Source organism: Echinops telfairi, unplaced genomic scaffold, assembly GCF_000313985.2.
Source record: "Echinops telfairi isolate 266 unplaced genomic scaffold, ASM31398v2 ScPeMD7_7420;HRSCAF=8458, whole genome shotgun sequence".
NCBI classification, from domain to species: Eukaryota; Metazoa; Chordata; class Mammalia; order Afrosoricida; family Tenrecidae; genus Echinops; species Echinops telfairi.
In genome coordinates this window covers 13783282-13798922 of record NW_022111320.1, presented here as the reverse complement: position 1 = coordinate 13798922, position 15641 = coordinate 13783282, and the positions used below count along the sequence as shown (strand labels likewise).

The 15641-nt window shown below is 39.4% G+C and overlaps 1 protein-coding gene across 1 annotated transcript in view; it reads left to right on the top strand.

Moving 5' to 3' along the window:
• WDR49 (WD repeat domain 49) overlaps positions 1-15641 on the top strand; it is a 158358-nt gene that overhangs the window by 132742 nt on the left and 9975 nt on the right. Inside the window, exons 16-17 of the mRNA XM_004704102.1 lie at positions 784-893; positions 2787-2930. Coding sequence (XP_004704159.1) covers positions 784-893; positions 2787-2930 — 254 coding nt within the window. The remainder of the gene's footprint in view (positions 1-783; positions 894-2786; positions 2931-15641) is intronic.

Here is a 15641-nt window from a genome sequence, read left to right as displayed (position 1 = left end):
TACTTAGCAGTAATGGGAGTATAAACTCTGGGCAGGGGGAATGGCAGGAATGAAAGGTTAGGGGATGCAAGTTCCCAGACTCAGGATGGGGAGGACAGGCCATGGCTAAGATCAGACAGCACTCCATGATGTTAGTACCAATGGATGTTTGGTGTTCCCAAGAAACTAAAAGAACTTTTGGAGATAATGAATGCTGAATATATGTAAGACCATTTTCTGGTTTCTAGAAACTAGCTATATATAGCTAATGATTTTACTTCACATGTTATATTGCCAAAATTATTATTTCTGCAGATTCCAGAAAAAGTTTTAAAATTTCAACTAAAAAAAAAAAAAGACCCTATTGAAAACCCCAAAGAACTTATTTGCATGATAGGTACCATAAGTGAAGTCCAAAGACTAATTTTGGATAATAAGCTTTTGAAGCATGACAGTGATTCTACATGTGGGTCATTAATGAACCCAGATAACTTTCACACAGGGAAAGGACAGTTGTGTTCCTGTGTAATTCTTTTCTGGATAGTTTATTCTCTGACCTTCCAGCTGTTATGAGGTCAAGGTTTTTGCTACCAAATCAGCATCTTATCCTCTCTTGCTCTTGTCTTTTTATATAATCATCTGACTAGTAAGGCATTATTGTGTCTTAACTAGTATAAAAAATGTTGCTACTTAGGTCCACAGGAATGGAAATGGTTTATGTCAAAGTAAGATATGTACTCTTACCCAGAAAGTGTTCGTTTTGGTGGTTAATATTTTATTCCATCATAAATTGTTTTCTTCCAGTGTCAGTTCCTTAGAGGATATAAATTTAGATGTGAAATACAAAGGAAGGAATTTCCACAAGAAAAGAACACATAAGCCTTACCATTCTGAAGTTATGCAAAAAGCATCCAGTAAGTAATCAGGGTTGATAGATTTTTATTATGCTATGGTTATATAAATTAGTGTGCTAAAGGAAAATAGCTCTTCTGTGTGCTAGGGGTGATCTTGTTCTGCAAGCTAGATGACATAGTCACCTGATTTTCATTTTACAGAGGAAAAAAGGGGGTCCAGAGGCATTGACTAATTCAAGGCTGCACAGTGCCTGTGTGGCAAAGGCTGTCAGCACAGACCTGTAAGGTCGATACCAGAAACATGGATAGCACCCGAGAACATGCAAAGTTCCCCAAACACATTTGTCAGCAACATGTTACTTCCACCCCGAATTGTTTAGGAAATGAAAATGAAATAAAGCTATTTCTTTGCCTTCAGAAAATCTAAAGCCACACTGAACAATGGCTTAATCTAGTTTTTGTCTGACTGCGAAAGCATTTTATATATAAAAAAATCATTGAAACAAAAGAACACGATCACGTTGAAGCATATTACTTAGAAACAGATGTGAGAACAACTCTCAAAGCTCCATCAAATAATGAGAACATCTCAACACTACGAATATATTTTTCAATGTTTATCCCTGGGACAGTGGCCTTCCCATATGGTAGGTAGGCTGATTCTAGAATTTCTGGTGAAACTTGGCTGTCAAAAGCTACATAATTATTTTCTAAAATCCACTAGACATGTGTACACTAATTGACTTCAGTGGGTTTTTGTCAGACTTACATGACGTATTACATGTAAAGCACTTTAAACAGTAGCTGATATAGTGTAGAAATTCAATACAATTTTATTAGAATATTTTGTTCATGTTATGAATTCTATTGCTTATCTTGGAACACAACCTTTGGTATAAAACACACTTTGGTCTAAGTCCATGTCCTGCCCAGCTATGCACACTCAGCCAAATTACAGAGTTTACCAGCTATGTAAACTCAGCCAAATTACTAAAGTATTCTCAGTCTTCAGAGCATGGCAGTATCTTAACAGATTGTGAAGATTTCTTCTTTGACTGCCCTAGCACAACAGCATTCTGGGAACTTGTTAGATACGGGTCCTCGCCTGGTCTCATAAAGCAGAAACCAGGGTTGGTATGTGGCCATGTCGGGTTTAACAGGCCTCCAGGTGCGTCTGAAATCTGCTGACGCTTGAGCATCGCTGACATAGCACGTGCCTATGCCACAGCTGTGCTGAGTAGGCATCTATCCCTTACCTTTGCACGGAGGCCGCACAACAAACACACCCACAGCTCACACTTTCACAGAGCTGACAATCCTACAGACGTCCAGGCACATCTTGAATCACGCTTTTGTATATTTCCATTCCATAATCCATGTATCACTTGAAGCCAATAGAGATGTTCTCCCTCCCCACCTCCCCCCAACTTTGTTTTAAAAGATAGGATGAAAACAGCTTCTTTTCATCTCATTGTGTACATAATAAATACAACGAAAACATACCTTTGGGTTACATATAAGCAACATTTAAAAGTACCTGCAAATTCATCATTTTAAGGGGTTGTTAAACAGCAAACATATAAAAAGATTCCATCTCACCAAAGATACGCTTTGGGTGGGAGTGGGGGGCAGATACCAGAGAAATGGGAGCTTTGCCAAAGCTGCAGCACGCTCGTGTTCTAGTGAAAATAGCAAAAGAATAAAAGGGGGAAAAAACCCCACAAAGATTTGGAAGCTGTTAGCTCCGTTCAGTTTCTTTGAATCAAAAGAGCACGGCTTTCTCTTGAACAGCTGTGTGTAGAGGGTTTGCAGATCCCTGCAGCTGTACGGGAGGAGTAAGAGGAAAGTTACATTTTAAAAGTTAACTTTGCTTGGAAACATGCTGCTTTCTTCTGAGGATTAATGACCTTGTACTTTTTCTCGTGCCCTCGCCTCAATTCCGCTGTTGTGAAGGGGCATTTAGGTCATTAAGCATCAGTGTCCTGAAGGAGCTGCCCGAAGTGCATCCACCTGCCTTTCTTCTCGACCATGAGAAGTACTTTCGGGAAGAGCCAGAAGAATGGCCCCAAGTCCCAGCCCTTCCGCCACTTTCTGAAAGTGAGACTGCAACCATCCCGTACCTTCATTATCTCTCCCCGTGAAAGTCAATCCATTTTAAAAATCAAGTAGAATAACCTGGAAGTAACAAGTGCTTGCTTTGTAGGTTGGGGCGAAATGAAGTGTGGCAGGTCTGTTAAGATTTAGAGCTCAGTTGCTGATCATGCTTCCAGCAAGGACAGCCAACAGGCTAGAATACATGCAAGCGATATTTGTGCTTTGTAGCTCTTCTGAAGTCAGAAGGCCAGGAGCCTGTATCCTGAATTGGCCATCCACGAGAACTCCCCACCCCAAATAAGCTTAATTTTCAAAACTGGTATCAGGGAAAGAGCATCATAAGACTGATTGAGAACAGAAACTCTGACAATCTGATTTTGTTCTTTCATGTGAAACACTATAAATAGTGGCTACTTACAGTGCATTGTCTTGAAGACTTCCAGCTGCAGTGCTAGGCTAATATGATGAAACAACAAGAAAACTTAACTTAGACAATGGAACTGAGTGGTAGGTGAAGGTTTGGGAAGAAGATTACAAAAGGGATCATTTGATTTTCAGACTATTAAACAATTCTGAGTTCCTGAGAATTTAGCAAGTAATTTCTGGACCAAAAAAAAAAAAATCACTCAACAAGGAGGTGCCTAATGGGAGCACCAGGCAGCAAAAGCTGCTCCTCAGTGAAGCACGGAGAAAGCATATGGACACTTCAGGGAAACTCGTGCAAAATCATTAATAAAAGTGCAAATCTTCCCATTGTCCTATTCACAAGATTTGAATTATCCTCCAGAATCTGAGAGATACGGTGTCTGAACATTTCAGATCCTCTGAGAAAGGGGTTCAACATTTATCCTTGAGAAATAAAGACCCTTTAGAGTAGCTGGGTGTTTCCATACTTACAGAGGTTTAAGCCTTCTCTTTTGCTTGGTCCCCAATGACAGTAGAGAACAGCTGGTCGACATTTTTTTTTAGTTCCCCTTATAAACAAAGTCCAATTGTTACACCTCATCCCCATAGTTTCCAGTCTAATTATTATCAGCTCCCTTTACCTTTTCTCTGATGTTCTATTTCCTAAATTTATAATCACTTGCTTATTCCTGTAAGGGTCATCCATAGTGTCTTCCCATAGCTCATCAAAAGGTGACATTATAAATGTCAGGGCTCTAAATAGCCTTTAGAGCACCTAATTCGGCTTTTTGTCTCTCATCTTACTGTTTGTCACTAAGATGATTTGTTAAGAATGAGCTTGAGAAGACCTATTTTGTCCTCCTGAGTTTCCACAGAGGAGTCTGAGGCTGAAGGCAGTCAGTAAGCAAACATTCAGAGAGCCAAGCCAGAGTTGTAAAAATAGCTCAGCCATAGGACGTGCACATAGCAGGAGACGGAGACGGAACGAGAAGTCAGAATTAAGGCATGCGAAGTGTCCGGGCTATAGAGAACATGGAGAGTATGGCAGGGAAGTGAGGTAAGCAGAGTGTAACTAAGGACTCACTCCAACAGTGAGAACCCTTTCTCTTGTGAGAAGCCTTTTATATTTTGCCACAGGAGGAATCGAGACATGCACTCTCCTTATGGAGAATGTGATTGTGGAAGGATGTGGAGTAGGTGGCTGAGAGCAGTACTTAAAATACCCAAAATACGTCTTCAAAGATCCTTTCTCTCATGGATTTCTTCCAATTAAATTTCTTAGAATTTTCTCACAGGTTTTAGAGAAACTTTCTTTCTTTTAATTTCTTATTTTCTTATACCTTTTCTGTTTTTGCAATTTCTTTATGTGTTTTTTTTTACTGGAACACCTTCTCTTGGAGTGAAAATATCTTTCAAAAGTGCCATCAATTTGTGAACGAGGAGGATGCAATTCATTGATGACAACAGGCTGCATTAACACATGACAGCACAGCTGAGGTTCTGTGAAACTACCTAAGAAGAAATCACATTAGTTCTGGATATGATTTAGGAAGGAATTCACAGAACGAGGGTCACAGTTGAGCCGGGAATGGTGTGCAAAGGATGAGGGAGAAGAAAGAGCAGTCATGGTGTTCAAGGAAGAAATATAGTGAAAGGCTCAGCAGAAATAAAAACGGGATCACAGTCAAAACGATTGAGTCGACTACAACAGGTGAGCAGATGAGATGTTACCTGAGTTAGGTGGAGGCAGAGTGTAATGACGGGTGTGCAGTGTTCAGTTTGAGGTTCTGGTGTAGCATGTGGAACTACAGGTCTGGCTATGGAAAGGGATTATAACATACAGTGCATAATGTAATAAGATAACAAATAGTGAAATCATGTTTGCTGATTTGTTTCCAGCCTTCCCTTCCTAGGGTAATTATTGAATGCCTTCTCTGTGCTGTACTGAGGTCCATGTGAGAGACGTTTTGTTGTTAGGTGACATGGAAGAGGTCATGTCCGACCCTTAGTGACCTTCTGCAAAACAGAACAAAACCCTGCTCAGTCCTGCGTCATCCCCACAATTGTTCTGATGATGGAGTCCATTGTTGCAGCCAGCGTGTCAATCCATTCTGTTCAGTCCCTTCCTCTTTTCCCCTGCCCCTCTACTTTATCAAACATGGTGTTTTCCTCCAGGGACTGGTCTCTCCAGACAACATTTCCAAAGTGTAGAAGACCAAGTCTTGCCATCCATGCCTCCCAGGAGCACCCTGGCCATACTTCTTCCAAGATAGCTTTGTCCTTCCAAGATGCACAATTCACATGCATCAACTCGTCTTTGGCCTTCTTTATTCAGTGTCCAGTTTCACCTGCATACAAGGCAATCAGACTTACCCTGACTTGGGTCAAGTGCACCGTAGTCTTCAAAGTAACGTCTTATACAACATATTGATCTAACGCAACTTGTTTGATCTTTTGATTGTTGCATCCATGAGCATTGCTTGTGGATCCAAGCAAGGTGAAATCCTTAACAACGTCAGCCATTTCTCCATGTATCATGATCTTAGTCATGGGTCCAGTTGTGAGATGTTGGTCTTTTTTGCATTGAATTGTAATCCATACTGAAGGCTGCAATCCTTGATCTTCATCAGCAAGTGCTTTCAACAAAGTTGTTTCATCTGCATATCGCAGGTTGTTAATAAGTCTTCCTCCCATCCTGATGCCACATTCTTCTTCCTATAAGTCAGCTTCTCTGAAGACTTGTCAGCATACAGCTGGAGTAAGCATGGTGAGGGATACCATCATGTCACACACTTTTCCTGATAGTAAACCAAGCAGCATTCTCTTGTTCTGTTCTCACAGCTGCCCCTTGAGCCATGTACAAGTTCCACATAAACACAGTGAAGGAATCTGGAATTCCCGTTCTTCTCACGGTATCTAGAGTTTGTTATGACCCACACGGTCAAATGCCTTTGCATGGAGACATAGAGAATGTAAAAGGTCAACCTTCAAAACTCTTGAAGTCAAATTGGTGAATTCACTAAATAAGGAAACAATCATGTTTTATAACAAGGCTTTGTGAAGATTATCTCTGGGTATTGTGTGGGAGAAATGGAGATTCAGGAATAACACATTGTGCCTGAGATGTAGATTTAAAGTCAAATTGATGGGGTCGCTATGATTCGAAACCAACCCACAGGCTCCTAATACTCTCCCCAGAGATAAGAAAAGAGGGAACTGGTATTTCTGGCAAAGGAGTTCTCACAGCCATGAGTGGATTTCAATGCATTCTGACTCTATGGGACAGAGTAGAACTGCCCTGAAGATTTCTGAGACTTTAAATCTTTATGGGAGTAGAAACCTCATCTTTCTCTTTCAGACAGTTGGTAGTCTTGAACTGCCGACCTGGAGGTTAGTAGCTCAATGCATAACCCACAATACCACTAGGGTTTCAAGGCCTAAATGGCTGAGTTCTAGAAGGGACATGATGAGTGTTAAGGCTAAGTAGGTAGTTAGAGTCAAATCATAAAGTACCTTGTGTACTGTATGGGAAAGTTGGTATTTATTTTTATCAGAAATATGGAGTAATTGGGATGCTTTAGCTAACTAATTTGAATCATTCCATTTTAATTTCTCTTTTAGTTTTTAAATTTTTATTATCTTGTATGATTATTTTAATGATTACCCTAGAAAGTGCAATCCTCTTTCCTGGGCTCTTTATTGCATTTTGTGATGCCTGGCTTCCATCTGAGACCATTTTCTCTTTGTGAGAAGAACATGCAATATTTCTTACAATGTGGTGAATAAATTCCCTCAGCTCTTGTGTATCTATAAAAGTATCTTTATTTCCCTTCAATTTTGGAAGGGTATTTCCACCGAATATTATTTTCCAGCACTTTAGAGATTACATCACCAATTTATTTCATAATTTTTGCTGAAATTCATTTCCTAATATTGTTGATTCTTCTTTGGATGTAACATCATTTTTTTAGCTGCTTTTGATATTTTTATCTTGATCAGTCTTTAAAAATACTTTTTGGGAGTTTGATGAACAAGAATCTAAATATGGCTTTGTGTGTTCATGTGGGAGAAAGAGGTTTTCTGCTCTCAGAAAGAGTTACAGCCTCAGAAAGCCAGAGGAGCTGTTCTACTCTGTCCGATATGGTTTTCCTGAGTTCAAGTCTACTCAAAGGCAGTGAGTGAGAGCTAATGTCTTTATACTACTTAGGAGTCAGTGGAATTCTTTACTTTTGATGTGACCATTTTATTGGCATTTAGTTCACATATCACACAATTCAGTAGTTCAATCACCTCAAAAAGAGTTGCACAATTGTCACCACAGTCAGCTTCAGGACAGTTTCTTCAGGATTGTACTCATTGGATATTAGTTGCCCATTTTCCCATAGCCACCCCTGCCTAATTGTCTCTGTAGAATTACCTATCTTGGATTTCATTTTCTTTTTTTAAATCATTTTATTGGGGCTCATACAATTCATCAGGATTTCATTTTCAGAAAAATATTGAAAAGCATAAAAACTAACTACCTAATGAAAAACTAACAAGAACAACAAAGTAAACTAGATAAAAATCTCCATCAAAAATAAGCAGAAAATATTAAAAACTAGAACAAATGTAGAAACATCATAAGGAAGAGAAAATGATAGGATGCTAAATTTTAAACTAAGTACATCTGTAACAATCCACTTTCCAATGCATTGTGCATGTTAGCAAGGCTATTTACGCGGTCACAGAGGGTCCGCCAGGGGTGATCCATGTGTATTTAATCCATATGTGTTTCCTCTTCCCTTTTTTTTAAGCTGAAACAGCTTTAACATGGCTCTAAAGGAAGATCAAAGGATAAGATACTATATTTTGACTTTACTATGCCTACCACAATGGACTTTACAATGCTCTCTGTCTGGTAACAGGACTATTCATAGCCCTCCACTTTGATCGGAGGGGATTCACCAGAGTCTAAATCCACCTGTGAACCCTGGCAAATGGATTTGGGGCTTCTATTGTCATCCATAGTCTTCTGCAGACCAGGAGTTCACAATTTAATCCTGGTAACACTCCCTCTTTTAGATTTAGATTATGTTATTTACAATCTTCAAGTCACACAGGCTCCTTCCACGTGGACTTAGCTGACATCTCAGGTAGATAGCTGCTTGTGTGAAAACAAGCCTTTAAGACCCCAGACATTATTCTTTGGGCATCATCTTTTTTTTTTTTCTCTCTCACTACACTTGGCTGTATCATCCATATCTCTAGTTATCTCTTCAGGAGGTCAAGCACTGAGCATGGCCACATCATAAGCACTTACTGATCTTCTATTGGGGATGGAATCAAGTGCAAGTCCAAAATCCACACAGGCATCTGTGGTTTGTATATATGTCTCTGGTTCACCTTAGAGACATTATTGTCATTTGTTAGAGAAAATTATCAGTCATCCCCCAGGAGCATCCCTCCCACTGCCATCAAGTCACTGTAGACTGGTAAAGACCCTATAGGCACAGGGTAGAACTGCCCCTGTGAGTATTCAAGCCTGCAAACCTTCACAGGAGTAGAAAGCATCATCCTTCTCTTGATGAGCTGGCTGGTGGTTTTAAGTGCTGACCTTGAGATTAGCATCCCAGTTGTAACCACTATGCATTGATACTGTTACTGGTTTAGTTAATGGTAGAGAATTGAAAACACAGGTGAGAAAAGGAAATTATGTGAGTATAGGCCAGTTATGAACCACAGCACATGAACTCTTGTTGAACACATCTTTCTTCAAAGACCTGGCAATCCTTCTGTCAGGATTACAAGCCAGTAAATCTTCTCAAATCCTGGTGGGATCTTTCTATCTTTTTCTACTTTTCTAAGTTGGAATTGATTTGGTGATGTCCAACAACAAAAATATTTTCCCCATTTTTAAATTTTCTCTCCTTCTGGGATTCCTATCATACACATAATAGACGGATGCTGTCACAAATGTTTCTTATGCCGTTTTCTTCTTTCTTCCCCCAGCCTCTGTGAACTTCAATTTGGATATTTTATATCGACATCTCTAATCCTGTTTCTGCAAGTCTTCTCTTGTACTCAGGCAATAAGGCTTTCATTTCCAGTTTTTGTTTATTTCAATTCTGGAGTACCAGTTTAATCTCTTTTGCCAATCTAATTCAATTAGAATTAGATTCTAATTCTCAGGTAAGGCTCACTATATTTTAACCCATTTGTCCTGCTTTTCTCTGTCTTATTTAACATATTCATAATTATAGTTGGGAAGGCCTGATTTGCTAATACCAATATCTGAGAGACCCCGGAGTCTGCTTCTAGTCTATATTTTCTTGTTTGATATTAGTCACAGTTTGCTGATGCTTTGAAACTTTCATATTGTTTTGTTACTGAAATTTGTATGTAATATTAATAAATACTAAAATCAGTATTATTTTCCTTAGGTTTCAAAGCAGGGGAGGGACCGATCATCTTGATCGCATAAGGAGTTGATCAATGCCAGTGCTCAATGAAACGTTAGTTGAATGAATCTATTTCTGACTCAAAATATCTTTTCTTTAGCAGGACATTGTCTCCTCAGCACTGCAAGACTGTATGGCACTTTATTTTATCCTCAGTGCTACCTAAAGTTTTCTACATGACCCTAGCATTCAGCAAATGTTCACTGGAAATTCTCCAAGTTCTTAAAATATCACACCAACTCGTATAGCCTTCAAAGCTCTGCTGATTATACTTTCTCTTGGAAAATTCTCAGTTTTCATGACAATTTAGTTTTTCAGCAAGATCAACACACCAATCTGAAAAAATATACAGGTACAAGGATTAGTCCCTACTACCAGGCCTGAGATCTAGTGTCCACCTAGGCTGGGGCTGAGACCCAGACATTGTTGGAAAAAAGCCATCCAGGGTGTAGTGCCTCACATGGACAGGTGAAGCTGCGGGCCTCTGGAGAAGCCACATCTGTGTGTGTAGGCAGAGAAGTCACGTCGCCTTCAGGCACTTCTGATTGGAGAAGCCTTGCTATAGGAGCCTAGTGATGAGGAAACTGCAGGAGTCTGATTGGCGAACCGCACTGCATAAGGAAGAGAACCTGCTTTTCCTCCAGTGTCTTTCCAGCACAGCTCTGGAGGTTATTTGGGGTAAGCATTGGGCTGCTAAGCACATGGTCCATGGTTCAAACCCACCAGTTGCTCTTTGGAAGGAAGATGAGGCTGATGTCTCCCATAAAGATTTATATCCTGGTAGACACTAAAGAACAGTTATTTTCTGTCCTTCAGAGGGTCTCTATGAGTCAGAATTGACTCAATGGCAGTGAGGACTTAGGGGAGGGGACGCGGGGGGACAGGGAGGAGTATGACAGTCCATCCAGCACCTTCTAGTGACCCAACTCTGCCTCATGCTAAAGAAGAAATATTTACGAGACCCAAATCCATCATCACAGAACAGGCAATGAAGAAATGCGCTTTACACAATTGATCTGTGTATGGATTGTGATAAGAGTTGTATGAGCCCCTAATAAAATGATTAAATAAAAAAAATAAAATCAACTTCATAATAGTCTCTATCTTCAGATGGTGCAGTAAATATTAAATAAGGCCATCGAAGTGAAGAACTTAACACACTGGCTCCTGCCTAGCAGAAATGAGTACATTTTATTAATCAATCCTATTTTATTGTTATTCAACTAAAAATACCTATGAGAAATTATTCTTAGCCATATGTTATTTTAAAATAGCTTAATTGGCACGTAATTCACATGTCATATAATCTAATAAGTCAATCATAATAAGAAGAGTTGTACAATCATCACCACCATTTCAGAACATTTTCTTCTTTCCCATATTGGCTGTGGTTCACTCCTCATTCCCCTCCCCTGCCATGCCTCTAGATAATTATTAACCTAGTTGCTATCTATAGATTTACCTATCTTGGATTTCATATACAGAAAACCATACAATTCACAAATAACAAACTAACAAAAACCACAACCGTGACCAAAAAAACCCGGAGGAAAAACCTTAATGGAAAAGAAAGTAGACTATATTAAAAATGGAAACAGCTTTAAAATGGGTCAAAATGGAGATCAAATGATAAGGTGTTACATTTTAACCTAGCTACATCTGCCATAATCGACTTCCCAGAGATCATTGTCTGATAGCAAGGCGGTCCACATCCTGGACTACGGTCAGAGGAGAGTCAATGGAGGCTTAATCTGTGTGGGGATCCTGCGGATGGATCAGGGGCTTCCACTGTCATCCAAGACTTTCTGCAAACTTGATGTTGACAATTTAAGATCTCATTCTGTTCCTTCCTTTGGATTCTGATTGTATTCTTTACAATCCTTGCATCACATAAACTGGTGTGCTTCTTCCATGTCCGAGTTGACACTTCACTTAGATGGTTGCTTGTTTAAGAAAAGCCTTCAAGACCCCAGACATTATTCTTTCTGGCTGCCAGGCACCGTGTGGTTTCTTCAATGCTCTGCACCACTGGGCCCCCTTTGTAGATGGAGAGCAGTCGATGGGATGTTCTCTCTGGTGCCACCCAGTCCGTTCTCGTCCACTGCAGCCCTATGCGGAACTGAATGAAACACTGCCCACTTCAGAGTCATTATCACAGCTGTTCTCTTTGCGATATTGTTACAGCTCCTATACCAATATGTTTTATTAGACTTTTTCACTGACCCTTGACCTCTCCAAGCCTGATATCTTTCTCCAGGGACTGGTACTTCCTGAAATATGTGAGATGAAGCCTGACCATCCTTCTTTCTATGGAGCATTCTGGCATAGATTGTTTAATTCACATGGCTCACATTGCTAACAGGGAAGAGTTGGCGCTTAGCGGAGAACTAGAGGACTGCCTTGGATAACCGTGCAAATAATATCTGTAGCGGAGGACTCCCCTTTTCAATAGTGTTAAAATCATATTCCCTAGGCAGCCTGCTCTTATCCTTATGTCTAACACTGGCACTTTAAAATAATATTGCCTATTTTAATATTATCACCTTAAATTGGTCATCTTCTTTCCAGGCAATGCTGCTACTTATTGTAAAAATTGTTATTATGAAAGAGCAGTCTAAAACCCTTTATTATTAATATAGGGCCCATTTTAGCAACCATTACACAGACTACCTTAACTCTTTGCATAGCACTTTACATACGCTCCTGCTGCCTCTATAATTACAGTATACAAAAGGTTATTTGGCACATAAAATGAGACATTTTGCCAAATGTCCTTTTCAATGTCCTGAAGTATTACTCTGGAACTTTGGACAGCTTTCAAACACTTTATAAAGCCCTGGCGACGGTTTAGCTTTACCAACTGGGTTTTTAATGTCCTTTTGTATTCTCTTTCTTCCTCTTTCAACTTGAAACATCTTTCACACCCTCTCTTTGGTTTCTAAGATGTTCCCAATGGGTTCTCAAACAGTTTGAAGCCCTCTTTGATATGCCTTATTCAAAAACCCGAAAACTACTTAGAACTGGCTCAGGTTTGCCAACAAAAGTCCCCAGAACTTACTCACATGGTATCTGCAAAATCGATAAAACTTCAACAGTAGAGAAAAATCCATTTTCATGCAGCCACCAGGATGTGGTCTGCTGAGGCTGGCTTTTGCTTTTTCTCCGTCAAAGTTGCGCATCTCAAAGAAAAGCCAGGGGCCTGGACTTCCAGACAGGTGGGTGAAGACAGAAGTCATCTCAGTTTCAGGGTGTCTTGGTTCTAGACCATCTTTTCTTAGAATACAGGAGAGCAGAATGGTCCTGTGTGATTCATCGCTTCAGCATGTAAAAAGGCAGGCGAGTTTCTTAGCGAGCCTGGTTGTGCGGGAACACAGGGCTCAAGTCAAGTTCACAGCCAGCCTGCCCTCACCCTTCCCTTCGTCCCCCCTATTTGTGCTCAAGATATGTAGATATCATTCATCGCCCCACAACCCAGAAGCAATCATTCACTACCTGGGTGTCTCAAGATTCTTGTTGGTGTCTCTCAAAACTAATTAAACTGTAAATTGAGACGTATCAAAGGGCAACTGTCTTATGATCCTGGGAGAAAGAGATAGCTACAAGGTGACCTGTGGTCTGGATAGGGATCTGACAGTCAAGGTTTAGTGCTTGGTGATGGTACCAGGACAGAAGGAAGGAGAAAGATTGGGAAAGTAAGCTCAGAAGGTTTTAGTTAGATATATAGGAAGCTAGAGGAGGAGAAAGTTTTATTAGGGTTGACAATTTGTACATGGAAACATATACCAGAATGATTTGCAAATAAGTACCCAAACTGTTTCTCTACAGAGGGGGAAGAAATCATTTAAAACTCTACTAGACAAGACAAAGTTTGCCTATTCATCAGTAACCTGCAAATTAGAAACAGGGGCAAAATGGCTAGAAACAATGAATTTAGCCATAATCCTACAACCTTGGGGGGGGGGTATGCTAAAGATAGCATATAGTTTTTCATTTAAACACAAAATTTCTACATCTCTTAAGCTACTGGTGCAAATTGTATACATAAACTTTTAGCAAAATCTTATTTAGTATATCTTTGATTTGAATATAGCCTTATATTTAGCAACAGCATAAGGAGAAAAGAATCACTGATATTATATAAAATGCATAGATTAACAAATCATTCAAACAGACAAAAATATTTTAGAATATATTCATTTTATGTAGGAAATGAGAGATAGGATACATAGTTCACTGCAGAAGATTTTTGATAACTAAAGATTTATAGGCACAAATCTCAGACATTTTAGAAGCAGAAATCCTCCCTACTCCTGTATATCTTTGTTGAATATCTTTGTTTATATGGTAGCAACATATGACCTTGAAAATCATACACAAATATTCTCCACGTCATGCTCCAGGCACTACCATCAAGTTGCTTTTGATTCATGGTAATGCTATAGGATGGATCACAACTGTCCTGTAGTGTTCCCCAAACGGTAAATCTTTACAGAAGCATTCTAATCCATCGTCCTCCCAAGGAGTGCTGGTGTGGTTAAACTGCCAACCTTTTGGATGCATCTGAGTGTTTTATTACTGTCCCAAAAGGGCTGCCTAAGGAAGCTTAGCTCGGCTTTAAGGCCTTCTAATTGATTGAATCTGGCTCACCTAGTTTGGCCAGGATAATCTTTATTATTTAAAGTCAATTGAGTAGTGACTTTAATTACATCTGCAAAGCCTCTTCAGAGCAACACCAAGATTACTGTGTAATTGGATATGTGGGGTCTTTAACCTAATAAAGTTAATATATCAAGAAAGTCATCACAGCAAGGTTAAAGACATTCTCTTATAGTCTTTAAAACATGCAACGGACGGCTAATCGTTTCTTATATGTATCATAATCAACTGCAGGCTCACTCACATCATCATAGGAAAACATTATGCATCACCTTGGAGATGATGCTATCGTGGATAGTGAGAGGAATTGATGACCATTCTGAACTTAAAAGGTGTTAGGTTAAGAACAGCATTTTTGCCACATAAAGGAAATTTACAATGAAGCCAATGAAGAGTAATTTGATGACAGCTCACCTATCAGGTTCCTGGTGAGTGTCTGGAGAAGGCCGTGGAGAATACACTATAAGAGAAAGAGAAGCTAAGCTACAAACATTTTGGATAAGTTTCCTAAAAGGGATTTCTGTAAAAAAAAAAAAATGAACTTGACAAGATTCCAGTAAATTTGTGGAGATTTATTTTCCTATTTTTAAAAAAGTCACTTTTGAACTAATTTTATAGTAATTTTGTATTGTGATTTTATACTTTTTTTCTTCAAAGAACATCCAATATTTTAAGCTTCCAGTCCAGGAAGCAGTGAGCCACCCTTGCAGAGGAATTTTAATCACGTTTTTATATAATAAAATGTTTCATCCAAATAATATCTCTTTCAAGCTCTTCCCAGAGCCTTACTTATCTTATTGTCATGAACCCCAGTCACTTATGATGAAACTTTCTCATCCAGCAAACACATCTCAGTGAAACAGTTTCTTTCAAAAGTAACACTCTGGCATCTACAGTTGTTCTCGGGAGAGCTCTGTAAGGCTTTCAGGTTTCGTTGTGATTTTGAAGTGCTAATCTGCAGTCATGGGACAGGACCAACTGCTAATGTGTAATAATACTTCCAGAAAGTGTTGTTTTTCATTTGTAGCTCTGCTTATGAGCTGGTTCCAGGTTTATTCCTTTGTGTTTTATCACAAAAATGCAGAAAACATTCATGCAATTCAAATATTAGAGCATAAAATGTATTCATTGAAAGCTTTCCCTTTCAAAATAGAGGAAAGAGCTGGGAGGCAAAGGGCATTTATAGAGGCCTAGATAAAGACATGTACATATG